The sequence below is a fragment of the Ovis aries genome, chromosome 6 (assembly GCF_016772045.2).
Source record: "Ovis aries strain OAR_USU_Benz2616 breed Rambouillet chromosome 6, ARS-UI_Ramb_v3.0, whole genome shotgun sequence".
NCBI lineage: Eukaryota > Metazoa > Chordata > Mammalia > Artiodactyla > Bovidae > Ovis > Ovis aries.
In genome coordinates this window covers 81,590,910-81,607,592 of record NC_056059.1, presented here as the reverse complement: position 1 = coordinate 81,607,592, position 16,683 = coordinate 81,590,910, and the positions used below count along the sequence as shown (strand labels likewise).

Here is a 16,683-nt window from a genome sequence, read left to right as displayed (position 1 = left end):
AACCAGGAACAGTCCCTCAGTGCATGTCAGCTGGCCACTTCCCTTACATTCAATAGTAGTTTTCAGTCAACTTTTTAATGAAAATATTTTGTCAACCTGACATTTCAGCTGTATTTTCTTTATGCAGAAATAAATGAAATTTTGTTCTTGATAAACAATTTTTTTCTAAGAATTTGTAAATAATAAATTCACCTCCTTAGGAATTTCACTAAAAGCAGTTAAAATATTTTTATTTTGGTCAATTGTTTTAATGTTATATTGTTGTTCATGTACTTTAGTATTCATCAGCCTATTCTCTCTCAAACACTTGTCATTATGTAGACTCAATCAGAATATCATCCACTCGTTCATTTATTCATTTCATCAGCGTGACACATATTTTTGGTGCCAAGTCCGATCTAGGTGCCAAGTGACTTGAGAAATTTGTAGATGAACAGTAGTTGCTGCTATTTAAGAAACTAACAATAAAACATGAGAACCATAAAATATTCTCAAATGACTATGTTGTATTGTCGACTGGGAATCTCACCATGAGAGGAATACTGAAAACTACTGGGTTCATAGTGAGGAAGATTGAAATAAGCAGTGGTAATGGGGGGGAAAAAAACATAAGGCAACAATTGAACTGGACTTGGATTAATTGGAGATTGTTAAGAAGAGCATGCTAAGTGTAGGAACCAGTATATAGGAACATATGGAAGCATGGAGAAGTATCCTGGAGATGAGGTAGGAAGTGTGCATTGGGGCTACATTTAGGAATCTTTACATTTTTATTGAAATGTTTTCAGGAGAGAGGTAACATAATAGCAGGGTACTTTATTTATGGTAATGTGGCTATAGCCATGTCTAGTATAGTTCAGGAAAGCAGTTATAGAATGCAAGGGCATCAGTTCAGAGGCACTGATAGTAATCCAAATGAAAAAATAACAAGGCTTTAATTGAAGAAGGGGTAGAACTAATGAGATGGACGAGATGGACCATAAGATTTTATGTTATATAATGCTTGGAATTTGAGAACACATTTATTGTGAGGTACACAAGCATAGGGCTTTGATCTTAAGGTACTAAGCCATGGAAGTGTTATTGAGAGGAAAAGAAGGCAGCAGATCAAGATTGAAAGTAAAGAGAAAGATACTGTTGTTGTTGTTTTTTTCCCCAAATCTTTTGAGTGGAATGCCTGGGGAATGTTCCTATAAAGTAAATCTACAAGGAATAAAAATATAACTCTTGAAAGGATAAAATCAGAGGGATAGAGATTAATTTAAATTGATGGAAATGGATAGATCTACAGTAGAGAACCAGAGAAGCCTGGGCAGAGGACATTGGGAATTGTCCATATAAATGAAAAGAGCAGTAAGAAATATCAGAAAAGGAATAGTTAGGGATTTCAATTAATCATGGATTAAAAATTAAGAAAAAGTCTTTGGATTTAGAGATGAATATGTCATCAGTGAACATTAGAGGGGAAGCTTTTTGTAAGTAATAAGAGCAGGTCTAAAATGACTTACAAATTAGTAAGAAGAGAAAAACAGGAGAGACCAAGAATTGGGGAGTGGAGCTGAGAGGGTTTGCAAACCTTGGGAACTTGACAGTGATCTCTGAGTGGGTGCAAGGGGAAAAGAGTCAGCAGAAAAACTAAAAACTCCAAAACAAGAGGAAAAAAAAATTTAAAAATGATAATGTAAGGTGCTGAAAGGAGGAGACTATTGAATCAGAGGCATATTGGGACAGCTCATCTGAAAAAGGCAGGCAGGGGCCTCAGAGGTGGTAAAAAAAAGTAAAAGAGGAAGGCAACAGAGAAGTGTCTGGTGTGTGGTGTATGGTGAAGTGATGTTTAAAAATAGATTTGGAGAGCTTCAGACTTCTCAGTGGAATCTGGGCAGAAATAAGGGATATTGGCTGCGGAAATACGATTCATCCAAGAGTATTGGTGTTCCATCCTGCTGGTGTGAAAATCACTTAAGATTGCAGTCATTTCAATTGTGTTGTGTGCTTCTGGGCTTGACGTGATTCACCGCTTGGGAGATGTGGCTAATGTTGGCTCACTCTATTCCAGGCGGTGTGGTTACAGCAAAGCCAAACAAGACCCGGAAGAGGAAAAGATGCATTTTCATAATGGGCACAGTAAGCAAACTGTTAAAAAAAAAATCAAAATAAAGCAAAGTAGGGGAGACTTTATTGTTACTTTGGCTTCTTTTCAGGCAAAGATTTGTAAAAACTGACCAAAAATATTGTGTTAAAAAGTGTGTTTTGGTACATTGCTGGGCTTGCAGTGTTGCTGGCTGACCCTGGGCAATAATGTAATGGTTTTTTCAGTTCTTTAAAGCAAACTCTCTTATAATAATGAAAACAAAAACTTATTGCTTTATAAAAAGTTGTTATATATCAAACTGTATTTCCAGCCAATTCTAATTCCTAGCAATAGTCACTAGAAATATATCATTAGATAAAACCACCAGAATAAATGAATAAATTTTTCCTTTTTTTTTCTACCATTTTGGCAGGAATTTCCCTGAGCAGATCCTGTAACAGCAACCTTGGTTCAAATGACTTGAAAAAAACTATACTTTAAAGAAATACAGAAAATCAAGTTTTATTCATGAGCTTTAAAAATTAGCCTAAATGGGTTCTAATTTTATTATTATAATATGTTCATTTTTAGATAAAGAGTACAGTGTGAGTTGATTTGCCAAGTAAATGACAAAAAGAGTGGGGTTTTTTGTTTGTTTGTTTTTGTCATTCTGCCATATCAAAATCATAAAAGAATTTTTGAGTCCATTTTTAGTCCTATCTTGTTTAATGTTATTTATTCTCAAAAGAATCATTGAAGATAATATTGGTAGTCTTTAAAATGTAATGAAACTGAGGCTCATAGAATATGAGAGACTTGTATAATGCCCTGCAGTAAAAAATAGAGTGAATTTCTTTTTTTCTTTTGACTTCTATAACAGTCATAGGACCAAAGCACCAGAAAATTTGTTTTAAATTATTTTTATAAGAACTAAATCATCTGTGATGAGGTTTTAAGTAAAGCATAATAGAACAAACCGACGACTAAGCCAATAGCATTTCATTGTTCAATTTGGTAAGCAAAAGTGTCTTAGTTTGCCTCAGAGACTGACTCCCTGAACATTACTGCTAAAAGATGTATTTATTCAAATATGTCCTCACATATGCACTTCATGTGCATGCCAGAAATCCAGATTTCTACAGTTATAAAAGTGAGATAGTTGTACAAATGACTCTTATAACTCAGGAGAAGAGTCTGTCCTTGCACCTCTGCCACTTGTAGAAATTACAGATGTAAGCCATAGTTGCACGTTAATAACATTTGTAATTTCACTCATCCATCACCAGTACTTCTATTTTAATGCCCGTTTATTTTTGCAGTTAAACTGCCAGGAGTAAGAACTTATATTGATCCACATACCTATGAGGACCCCAATCAAGCTGTCCATGAATTTGCCAAGGAGATAGAAGCTTCATGCATCACCATTGAAAGAGTTATTGGAGCAGGTAAGACAGTGTGTTTAATTCGGACTTTTAACGTGTTTATATTATAGAATGTAATATATCAATATTCTGATCTAACTCAAGATGTTTTTAATCTTCTGTAATTGTCTTGCTTTCGAAGTGATATGTAATTGATCATATTTTACTACTACCCTCTACATAGCTCATAGTTAAACCTGCAAATGTCTAGCTTATGAAAAAAATAAACCAGCAAAAATAAATATTCAAACATGGTGTTTTACTATCTACTATTTATTATATTTCATACATATGTAATTTGTAATGCCCAGAAAGATTTACAAAATTCAAGTATCCAATTATTTTGTGTATGGATCATCTCTTCATTAAGATTGTTTCCTTTTTGTCCTGCTATGATCTTTTCTTATTTTCTCATTAATGTCACTGCTAGAGTAGAAAGCAAAGGAAGAAGGAAGTGGTTTTCAGTCAGTTGCTTTTGGTTTCTTTCTAATGTTTCCATTAAGGTTTCTATATGTAAGACAGATGAAACTAATAACCCCCAAGTGTTTCATGGTCACCCATAGGTGTTTTTTCCCTATGGACCATTAATGTCTTTCAGCAATGACAAGGAAATTTGGACTCCCATTTAATTTTGTTTTGTCTAAACCTTACTATTCTAAGAGAACTTCAGATTACTATTTTAGAGTAAAAATGTTTAATGAGTTTATGTGTTTTCTGCATCTTTATCACAAGGTGAATTTGGTGAAGTTTGTAGTGGACGTTTGAAACTTCCAGGAAAGAGAGAATTACCTGTGGCGATAAAAACCCTTAAAGTAGGCTATACTGAGAAACAGCGCAGAGATTTCCTAGGGGAAGCAAGTATCATGGGGCAGTTTGACCATCCTAACATCATCCACTTAGAGGGTGTCGTGACCAAAAGTAAGTACAGTGGCAAACTATGCATGTGTGTGTGACCATAAATATCTGAATTTCTTCTACTAGGTTATTGTTAATTTCAGGATACATAGAACTCTGGGCATGATAATTCTAAGAGTTTCTCTGATATTCATAATATGTGTCCTATACTTCAGTGGGTTCTTGTCAAAGCTGATCTTCAATGTACCTGAATTTCTGTTTATTATTTTAAACATATGTATTAACTCAATTACTATGAATTCAGCACCAGAGAAAATGTATCCAGATAAAAGAAACAGTAAAAGTATCATTTTTTTTTCCTCTTGGCTCTTTCACTTTTTATCCTAATGAAATATTAACTTCAAAGTTTCGATTGAGGCATTGAAGTTCAACATTTAATAGGATTACTGTAACCGTAGGTGCCTGCCACCTTTTAAGTGGCTCTTTATAGCCAGCTGTATTTCTTTTATTCCTTTTTTTGGTTGAGATATTTTAATAGTTCTAAAGAAAGCAATAGCCTCAGAAGACTGGGAACATTCCTTAAGACTAATTATTTTGTTAAAGCAAATCCTGTTTTTACTCAAAAATAGCTAAAATTTCACATCTGTCAAATTCTTGTTAATTTCTTGTAAATACAGTTGTGTGTTGAGTGTTCCAATATAAGGATTTCAAATAATTTTTCAGTCATCCAGTAAAGAAAGTAGTTATGTGACACATGACTGACACCTTTATTTTCTTTTAATCCATTTTTTCTTTGCCATTTTTATGTATTCTCTTTCCTTTCCTTATTCCTCATACCCTTCATACCACTTGTAAAATCATCTGAAACATTTGGCAAGGAGCACTCTAAACTTTTCTTAAACATTGGTTCAACTTCTGTTTGCTATTAATCCAGTTTTAAATGATACATGCCAAATATGCATAGCAGCAATGTATGTTCAATAAGTGTTCTTATCCTACAAAGTAATGTAATTGATTGGATATCCATTTCTACCATTTTGCTTTTAAATATGGAAAACAAAACAAAAACAACAGCAGCAATAAATATGGCTTTTTCACAATAAAGAGGAACAACAGAAACAGAAAAAAAGTATCTGATTTATTACCAGTTAATTCTCAAATCATGATTCATTCACAGTAGGTCACAGATGAAAACACAAAAGAAAAAGATCTTAGCTAAGAGTATCATGTTGATGCTTGACAGAGCTTTTGAATCAGCCTGTTTTGCTGGAAGATTGTTTTTCTCTATGAATCAGAGAGATACACATCTCCAGTAAGAATGCCTGTAGAGGAACGTAACACAGAAATAAAATTACCTGCAGACATGTGGGTTTCTTCAAACTTAGATGTGTTTCTTTCCTCCACTTGATGCCTAAAAAAAGGTAAGGGGCAGGGGCAAGAGGCAAATGAGAGATAAATAAAATAATTTTTTTGAAGGAATAAAAAGATTTTACAAAAATCATGTCCTATGATGAATGGGGAGGGATATATTAAGTTAGAATGTGATGTGAGGGAGAGTGTCAAAGGGCCAGTAAAATGAAATCAGAACTTGAACAGGGCTATATTCTGTCTGAGAGGAAGGACTTTGGAAGGACATTAGTGATAGCATATACCGGGATAGATGCTGTGGAAACAGGAGTTAACAGTGATTGAGTAATCATTTGCTATGCAAAAAAGGTATTATCTATTGTAAAACATACTTCTTAATGACAGTCACAGTATAATAGTATACAAAATCTTTGATTTATTTTATGTCTTCTTTTCATCCTTAATATAACTGTTAAATTTCACTTCCTCAAATAAACACTGACCATGACTTCCTCAAGGGTATATGTGAAACTAATGGCTATATATAGGCAGCCAATCTACCCTGTAATGAGTTAAGCTGTAATGTGCAGAAGAATGTCAGATCACTATTATGATCACAGAAGGCAGTACTGCATAATGATCAAGAACATGGACTATGGATCTATCCACTAAATTTTAATTTTGCTTCTGCCATGAACTACTATGTGGCTTTGCACAAGTTAGTAATACATTCAGAACCTGAGTTTCCTCATTAATGACATGGGATAAGAATGCCTCATAGTGATGTTGTGAAGGTGACTTGAATTAATACAAGTAACGTTTAAATGGGCATGACACAGAGCAGGTAATTAATAAACACATGGTTATTACTTTTCCATTCATCTCTCTTCTTGTGCTCTGAAATTCTCCATATCCATGTCACTACTAATCCATTTTAATTGATATGTTAACCCTGCCTACATTGCCTCTTTCTCTGAAACCTAACTACCTTTGCATTTCCTTCAAAACCTTATTCAAATTCCATCAGCACCTCCACAAAATAATTCCTCATCACTTAACCCTGAAATAATCTCTCATTCTTTTGCTGCTAAGTTACTTCAGTTGTGTCTGACTCTGTGTGACCCCATAGACGGCAGCCCATTAGGCTCCTCTGTCCCTGGGATTCTCCAGGCAAGAATACTGGAGTGGTTGCTATTTCCTTCTCCATCCTTCTTTTGAACACTGTGCTAATGTAAGGATTTTTGTAAATTTCTGCAGTATTCCTTACTTTGTCCAAACCTCTTACTCAGAACTTTCATTTATTTTTTTCTCTTGCATATATATTTTTAGCTCCCTGGCTAAAAATATTTGCTCCTTGAAGAAGCAGAAACATCCTAATTATTATGTAAACCCATTACACTTAAACTTGAACTAATCCATGCCACTTTAGTTAAAACTTTGAGCCTCAATGTCACACAAAAGAAAAAATCATGCCTACCTTATAAAAATTTTATGCAGATGAAATTAAGATATGTTTGTGTGTGTGAATAAAACTGAAGATAATTGTATTAGTGAATAAGCATTTATTTTAATCTATTTAAATAAATGCATCAGATAATAATAGTGTTAGTCACTCAATTGTGTCCAACTCTTTGAGAGACAGACTCCACTGTCCATGGAATTCTCCAGGCAAGAATACTGGAGTGGGTTGCTATTCCCTTCCCAGGGGATCTTCCCAACTCAGGGATTGAACCCAGGTTTCCTGCACTGCAGGCAGATTCTTTACCATCTGAGATATCAGGGAAACCCTCAGATAATACTAGACCAGATCCAAAAATTATTAAAGCTAACATTCACCTACTTTTAAAGACCCTTAATTTATTACAGAACTTGTTTTATGTGAATGGTCCTGGCTGAGACAATAAAAGACAACTAAACTTCTCAAAGTAAGACAAGTGAATTTGTCATATACTATTTTATATGCATTTGAGACCTTTGTTTTTGGAAGCAAATGTCATCATCAACAAATGATCATCTTTAAATTCTGTAAAGTCTAGTTTAAAAAACCAGGACTGTGGTTGAAAATACAGACTTAACATTTCCAGTCTTCTAATCGAATATTCTCTTTGATGTTGCTGCCATGAAGCTACACATATAGGTGTAAAGCAAAATGTAAACATTTAAAATATTTCTTTGTCTTATTTGTTCTATATGAGTTGAAACTGTTTCCCCCTAATAAATGTAGCTCTTGATGTTCAACCTAGAAAGTCTTCAACTTGTTTTTAATTTACCATGTTGCAACTCACTTTATTTGTGTCCTTAATTTCATGCTCTCTGATCTGATGCTAATTTATTCAGCAATTATTCTCAACCTGCAGCACACAGATAATGAGACATAAGTGCAACTAAATCTTGTGATTTTTCTGATTGAAGCAAAGGTGGGGAGCCTGAGGTAGCACTGCTCAGGGTGGTGCCATCCTGAACCTTCTTTCCTGTATTACTACCCCACCTGCTAGAAACATGGGCCCTCATTCAGATTCCTTCTGTGATTTGTTGTTAAACAGGCTACATCATAAACAGATATATATTCTACAGAGGCTTTATGACAAATGATGTAAAAACCCATAGTTCTTGGCTTAATTGACTCATTCACAATGCAAGATGCTTTAATATAATGTACATGGAGCCAGCTTTTACTATTTAAATAGATTCAGGAAACAAAATTTAAGAGGGAAATTATAATTTATCCACTCTAGCATTCTTGGTTCTCTAAGATTTATTTTTCTCACCCCTGGAAGTATTATCAAAATTGAATAAATATTTCAATTAAGTCTTAGTTGTGTGTGTGTGTATGTGTGTGTGTGTGTGTGTGTGTGAGTTAGTCGCTCAGTCATGTCTGACTCTTTGTGATCCCATAAACTGTTTCCTGGCTGTCCATAAAATTCTCCAGGCAAGAATATTGGAGTAGGTTGCCTGCCATTAGGGGATCTTCCCGACCCAGGGGTCAACCCCAGTCACCCACGTTGTAGGCAGATTCTGTACTGTCTGAGCCACCAGGGAAGCCAGTTATATTTTAGTTCTCCTGTAAAATTAATAAATTTAAACAAAATGCTAGAGAACAATGAAAGAAATGTTTCCTTATTTTTCTTTCTGTGTCTGAGGAGATAGCACATTCAATGACAATTAATTATTTAAATTATAGGACAATTTTGACTTATTATATAAATTTGTAATTATCTTTCAAATATAGGATATTATATCCTATAAAGTCATTTTTATTTTATAGGTCCTTATTATATATTGCCCAGGGCTATTCCAACAGTCTTCAAACTAGTCTTTCCATTTTGGTATTTTCCAATGGACATTAGTCCATTCCATACATTTTACAAAATCACTTTTCTCTCCTGCTTCATCACCAGGAGCAAACAAATCAAGCAGAATACATATATTTTGATTCTTGATATAATTTGATCATATCTCCATTAATATTCTATTTATTTTCTAGAAATCTCTACCTAGTTCTTGTTTTTCCCCTTGGCGATACTTCATTCAGCCATAGTATGTTCTCTCCATTTTCCTCAGCTCTACTTGACCTTTAAGATTATTCAAATATGACATTCTCCATGAGACCAGCATGCTTTATCTTAATTTTTCCTTCTGTCCTCACTGTCTGCCTTGCATAGAGTAAGCTACTCAATAATGTTGAATAGCTGAGTAAAGGAAAGCATCTGAGCTCTACATTTGCTTTATTTTGCTCACCTGCAGGTTGCTAGATCAGGACTTCCCCAATGGCTCAGTAAATAAAGAATCCACCTGCAATAAAAGAGATGCAGGTTCAATCCCTGGGTTGGAAAGATATCCTGGAGGAGTAAATGGCAACCCACTCCAGTATTCTTGCGTGAAAAATCCTATGGACAGAGGAGCATGGCAGGCTACAGTCTGTAGGGTTGCAAAGAGTCAGACAGCTGAGCAACTGAGCACACATGCACCTGTTTCTTGATCGGTACTCAGCGCATATAGGATTCCATGTTTTTGCTGAATGAATGAATTCTCAGCCAGAGACAATCTTACAGATCCTAGTTGCATTTACTGCTGCCCATTATATCATAGTTATCTCTCTGTACATATATTATTATATTACATGATGAACTTTTTGAAATTGATAGGTGATTCTGTACAGTGCCTCTAGTGTCTGTTATACGACCATACACACTAGGTAATATTAACCCTTTTTTTGAAAAAGACAGGATTGATTAAGCTTCCCTGATGGCTCAGTGGTAAAGAATCTGCCAATGCAAGAGACATGAGTTCAGTCCTCGATATGAGATGATCCCACATGCCACGGGACAACTAAGTCCATGTGGCACAACTACTAATCTGTGCTCTAGAGCCTGAGAGCTAGGCTGAAACTGTACACCCTAGAGCATGTCCTCCACAAGAGAAGCCATTGAAATGAGAAGCTCATACATCGCAATTAGAGAGTAATCCCCACTCACTGAGAACTCAACTAGAGAAAAACCTGTGCAGCAACAAATCCCAGCACAACCAAAAATAAATCAATAAAATAAGTTAAAAAATGAATAATAATATTAAATGACTCAATGACTAAATTGCAGTTATCTAAAAAGTTTATATGAGTTAAAGTGATATAAAGTTTATATTTTAATTTAAATAACTTTGTTCTGTCAAACCATGAGTGTTTTAGGGAAAAAGTTAAAAGGCATACAAAGGAAGTGCATGAGGATCTTTTCACAAGACCTTGCATATAGCAGTTATATCCACTACACACACACATATTTCAGAGCTAAAGACACACATAAGTTCAAAGTATAGGATGTTGTTGCTGTTTAGCTACTAAGTCACGTCTGACTCTTTAGAGACCTCATGGACTGTAGCCCCCCAGGCTCCTCTGTCCATGAAATTTCCCAGGGAAGAATACTGGAGTGGGTTTCCATTTCATTCTCCAGGGGATCTTCCTAATCCAAGGATATAACCACTACTGATCATTAACATTACTTTAAGAATGTGGTATGTTAATACTTTTTACATATTATCTCCTTTAATGTGCACAACAATGCTATCCTGAAGATAATATTTGTTCTCAACTTACAGATAGGAAAATTTAACCTTAAAGAGGTGAAATACCTTATCTGATATCATAAATATAACATAGGACAATACCAGATTTAAAAATTATTCTACATGACTCCAAACTCCAAACTCTTAAGCAGTGTACATTACTAACTTCATATATCATTATTCACTATACACATGACAAGAAACATTTATTTATTCAAAAGGTATTAATTGACCACCTACTAAATGTCTGTCCTTGTTAATCAGTAGGATACAGTGGAGATTAAACAAACTGATTTCCTGCCTTTATGGAGCTTACCTTTGAGTTGGGGAGACAGAAACTAATTGAACAAATACATTTACAATACATTAAATGAAAAAGGAAGCGCTAAATTAGGAGATTATGGATTGTTTCTATTGAGAGTTGGTTTCTATTTTAGAGAAAGATCTGACTAATAATGCTTGAATAAATGGAAGGTGTGGGCCTTACAGATATCCGAGGATAGTGTAGTGTAGAAAGAAGGACCTGCAAGGCTTGAATGGAACTTGCATAGAATGCTCAAGAGACCACAGGGCCAATGTTGCTACAATGGAATGAATGAGAGGAATCTGGTAAGAGCTTAATTTGAAAATGTAATAGGAGCTTAGATGGTGTGTGAACACTTTGGTCCCTGCAAAGACTGTGTCTTAATCTGAGCTTTGAAGCCATGATGTGATGGAATCTTATTTCTACTTTAATAGGATTAATCAGGATGCTGTGTTGAATAAAGATGGTAGAAGTCAGTGTTGAAATGGAAAGAGAGTGAGGAGACGACTGTCATTCACATCTCTTAGGGTTAGATCACGGTAGTAATCTAACAAGATGGTGAGTAGTAGTTGAATTCTATAGATGTTTTGAAGGCAACCACAGGAAAGCTTCTTATGAATTAGATGTGGAATGTGAGATAAAGAGAAGAATCGATGGTAATTTTAAATTACTGTTGTCCTGAGTCCCTTAAAGAAAAGAATTGCCATTTATGGGGAAAGCCACAGGAGGAGCAAGACTGTGGTTGGTAAATCAGTAGTTCCATTGTGGACAAGTTACTTTTGAGAGGCTTATAAGCATCCAGTTGTATAAGATTGGACTCTGAAAGTATAAATGAAGATGTTTGCAGTATGAGTATGCTTCGATTTTACATCTTCCGTTTCACAAAAGGAAACAATTCAATGAGCCATTATCAGGATAAACCATGATGGAAATAAACAAATTTAACACTGAATTAGAATGGATCCCAGACATATTATTCTATTACATCTTCAAATTAAGCTCTTACCAGACTCCTCTCATTCATTCCCTGTCCTTTCATGAATGTTCTTTGCAAGTTTCAAGCCTTGCAGGTTCTTCTGTCTACAATATGCTACCTCCAGAGACTTGTTTTGCATTATGAGGACATAGAGAGAGGTATAATAAGTAAACAAAATATTTATTAGATATTTACAAGTGCTGTCTCTGCTGCTGCTGCTGCTAAGTTGCTTCAGTCGTGTCCAACTCTGTGTGACCCCATAGATGACAGCCCACCAGGCTCGTCTGTCCCTGGGATTCTCCAGGCAAGAATACTGCAGTAGGTTGCCATTTCCTTCTCCAATGCATGCATGCATGCTAAGTCGCTTCAGTCATGTCTGACTCTGTGCAACCCTATGGACAGCAGCCCACCAGGCTCCTCTGTCCATAGGATTCTCTAGGGAAGAATACTGGAGTGGGTTGCCATTTCCTTCTCCAAAAGCTGTCTCTGATAAAATCTAAATCTTACTCACCAGAAAGATAGATACCTGTAGAAAGAGAGATTTCCTGGCTCAAGGATTGACTATTAGTAAATCAAACTTTGTGATTTAAAGTCAATTTCATTATTAATAAAAGAAAGCTGTCACAATTTTAATTTAGATTTCCCAGCTCCTGTGCAAAGTTGATCATCTCTGAGTTCACAAGAAATTATCCACCTTCACTAATGTCAGGGAAGTTCTAATTCATTTTTAACTTGATAAATGAGTATCTAGTGAAAAAGTTTATATCAATGTAAACAATCTGAAATAAAAGAGGGTATTATGGAAAGCTTGAAATTTCTACTTAATAGAAACATTTAGCTTTTCCATGCTCCTGTCTCAGGTAAGGTATAGAGCTTTATGATTTTATAATCTTTCCCAAAATTAAAATTACATAATTTTATAAGTGGAATTAAAATAATCTCAGTGCCCTGCTAAGTTTTGATTACCCCATACGATCTCTTCCCTTCCCACTCCACTGCTTAATAAGCATTATCTATTCCTACTACAAGCACAAGATCCCATTTTCTGGTTGACCATTAATAATTGAATCGTGATATTTGTTATTCCAAGCTTCCCTTGGAATAAAAAATAAAAGTAATTTCAAGAAGCTACAAATATTAATGTACTAAGTGGAATACCAGCCAAATACATAGAATGTCATAGCAAGATAAAGCTACAGATATAGAAATATAATAATATGCTCAGACAGTCGTGTCCAACTCTTTGCCACCCCATGGACTGTAGCCCACCAGAATCCCCTGTCCATGGGATTTTCCATGCCAGAATACTGGAATGGGTTGCCATTTCCTTCTTCAGAGGATTTTCCCTACCCAAGGATTGAACCTCTGTCTTTTGCATTGCAGGCAGATTCTTTACCGACTGCACCACTATAAAAATAGGCTTACTTTTAATTATTTACAAATCTTGTAAAATGTTTCTAAGAGAAGCCAAGTGACAGCTGTTTTCCAATGAATTATGATGTTTCTAAATTAAATGCTCCCTTATGTCCTTAAGTGGTACCACGTGTTTCCTGATACACTCGTGGTTTCAGAAAAGCAGATTAGTATCAATGCAAATAAAAGAATAAGCCCAGATTTAGCTACAACTCTTGTTATGTGGCCTGTTTCAGTGTTTCTCAAAATATAATGTGCCTCTGAAGATATTGCTACAATGCAGAATCTGTTTACATAGATTGGTTTGGGATCTGAGATTTTGCATTTATAACAAGCTCTCTCTTGGGTGATAGCTATGCCACTTGTCAAGGGCCATGCTCTGAAAAACAAGGGCTAAGTCAACATTCCCCAAAGTTTGTTTAACCTAATTTTGAGATAGCTTATGAAAAGAGACTGCTTTACCGGAAATGATGTGTTCTCTCCTTTCTTGAATTTTGATGGACATGAGCAACAAAAAAACATCAGTAAGGCAGCAGATGAAGTTTTGTTTTATTGTGGCAAGAGAAATCCACATATCATGATATCTACCCTATTAAAATTTTAGGTGCGGATTACACAGTGCAGTTTTGTTCATTGTAACCACAATGTGGTATGGCTAATTTCTAGAAACTTCTTGTCTTGCGTAACTGAAACTACATACCCGTGAAATAGAAATCCCTCTTTTCCCTTCCCAAGGCACTGGCAGCCACCATTCTGCTTTATTTTTCTATGGGTTTGAACACTTTAGATTCTTCACATAAGTTTTATAGAACCTAAGACCTATCCACTTCACTATTGAACACTTCTGAATGCTTAGAGCATCCATAAGTAATGATCGTATGTAAGAATGTTATTTATTGATAGCAACTGAATTCCCACTGGATCTACCATTAATGTATGAGGTGGATTATGTGGCACAGTCATTATTATCAAACTTAATATAACACAAAAGACTATCTTTTAAGTTTTAAAATGAAATTTAAAATTTAAAATAAATTTGTAAATTATAGGCATCATATTGTGGAGGGAAGGAAAACAGCTTTCATAGTCAGGTAGACCTGAATTTGATTCGCAGCTTTGTTTTTTATAACTTTCACTAATCAACTCAGGTAATATATTCAATCTTTTTAAGCCACACTTTTCTCTCTGAAAAGAGTCATTTGCAATATCAGGGTTATAGATTCTTGGTGACAGTTAAAATTAATATCGTGACTTGTAAGAAGTGGGTACTCAATAAATCAATAAACTGTAGCTGTTTTATGATTATCAATACAAAATGATAAAATATGACCTAGGCAAGTTCCTCAAATAACTGTTTCTATTACTTCTTAGACTCTGCCTGAACTGGGTCCTTAGTAAATAACATAAAGTAATATAAAAACTCCACATTCAGATTAAAATCATGTTTTAACATGCTTTATGAGCTCTTTTTATATTGATATTTTATAATATGCTTTCAAAATTATTGGTAAATCTACTCTTTGTCTGTACTTCAATTGGATAATGGAAAATGATTTATACCATTTTATTGAGTTTACAATGGTTAAAGTAAGCCACATTAATTATTGCTATGTCATCTTTGCAGGCTAGCAGGAACTGAGACAAAACATAAGCCAAACTAAATATAATTATCATTAAAATGGCTCAAACATAAAAAATAATCAGATGGTTTGTGAATTTTCTTATTCTTGTCAACAAAAGAAGGTCGTGTTTATTTGCAAATATGCATTTTTATTGCTTTCCCCCCATTTTCTGATGGAGAAGGCAATCGCAAGCCACTCCAGTACTCTTGCCTGGAGAATCCCAGGGACGGCGGAGCCTGGTAGGCTGCCATTTATGGGGTCGTACAGAGTTGGACACATCTGAAGTGATTTAGCAGCAGCAGCAGCATTTTTTGAAATATGAAAGTCATTTTAGGTCCCTATCATATTTTTCAAATAACATTTTTGCTATTGAAAATACAACCTACACTGTCATAAATAATGTATCTGAATTTTAAAATTAGGTGATGAGCCCCAGAAAAACCTTATAGGAGAGGCACCAGGTGCCTATCTCCCTAAAAAAGTAACCATTTTTTTGTTTCCAAATATATGCTATTTAATAACAGTAAGTTTTATGATCAGTTCATTCTCTTTAGATTGTGAATTCTTTCATCTAAGCTCAGTGAACTTGGGTTGAATTTAAGGAACAAATTTGCCTAAGAAAGAGATTTTTTACATAGGCATTTATCCAACTCCTGCTCAGGAGACCTTGGGAGAGCAGTAATAAATATTTATACTAACCCATAACTGTAAGAAGAGGATCTAAAAAATTAGAGGATAGATGCAAAGAAGAAATTCTAGAAAAACAGAACAGAAGGAAACTGAAGTTTGTGTAGTGGTAATATAGGGGAGGTACTGTAATCATCAAAGATTTGGGGTAGAGGAGGTAAATGTAAATATTGACAAAGTCTTCACTTTGATGGACAAGGCATCTGCTCACATGGTAGGGACTGAGAAGTGCTGATGAAGGAAAGCTTCAATTATGTCCCTTGGATATCTGCTGGAACTCAGTTCTTCCAATTCCAATTAAACTCTGACAACTCCCTCAGCAGATTTCTGTAAATGAAAGTCAAAGAGCTTCACAGGGCAGATTCCTGGAAACACAGGCTGATTCCTAAAAATGTAGACCTTTGTCTAGTTTGATCAGAGCTGGTGTTCAGTAAGTACACACACTTTGGTGCTAATACCTATAAATTTTTTAAATACTTCCATATTGTTTGATAAAAAGCTGAAGACAGGGTTACCTGCACGTCCCTTTTGTATCCCTACTCCGCTTCATCTCCGAGTACTTCTGAATTCCTAAAATCAGACAGATGAAGGAGTGATTTCTGGTATAGCACGACGTTTCAATATTCCTGCATTGTGGCTGGTGGAACTTTGGACGTGTGGGGCCCTGTGCCAAAACAGTTATTATTTAATTCTGGACTTTTGAAAGAAAAAGGGATTCAACATTAATGAAAGTCAGAAATAAGCCCTAGGATATAACAATGAGGCCAAAGGACCCAAAGCAGAATTTTGTCTATTTAGTAATTTGTCTGAGGTCGATTGAATGGGTGTGACAGTGCCATTAAAATGAAGTTAATCTGGGAGCGAAAAACAGACTCATTTGAAAAGACTCTGATGCCGGGAAAGATTGAAGGCAGGAGGAGAATGGGATG

The 16,683-nt window shown here is 35.2% G+C and overlaps 1 protein-coding gene across 8 annotated transcripts in view; it reads left to right on the top strand.

Annotated features, from left to right (window-relative positions):
• The window catches only part of EPHA5 (EPH receptor A5), a 411,134-nt gene that overhangs the window by 354,530 nt on the left and 39,921 nt on the right, over positions 1-16,683 (top strand). For all 8 annotated transcript variants that reach the window (XM_060417645.1, XM_042251463.2, XM_042251462.2 and 5 more), the window contains 3 exons: positions 2,057-2,124; positions 3,391-3,516; positions 4,225-4,410. In XM_060417645.1, the coding sequence (XP_060273628.1) occupies positions 2,057-2,124; positions 3,391-3,516; positions 4,225-4,410 (380 nt within the window). The remainder of the gene's footprint in view (positions 1-2,056; positions 2,125-3,390; positions 3,517-4,224; positions 4,411-16,683) is intronic.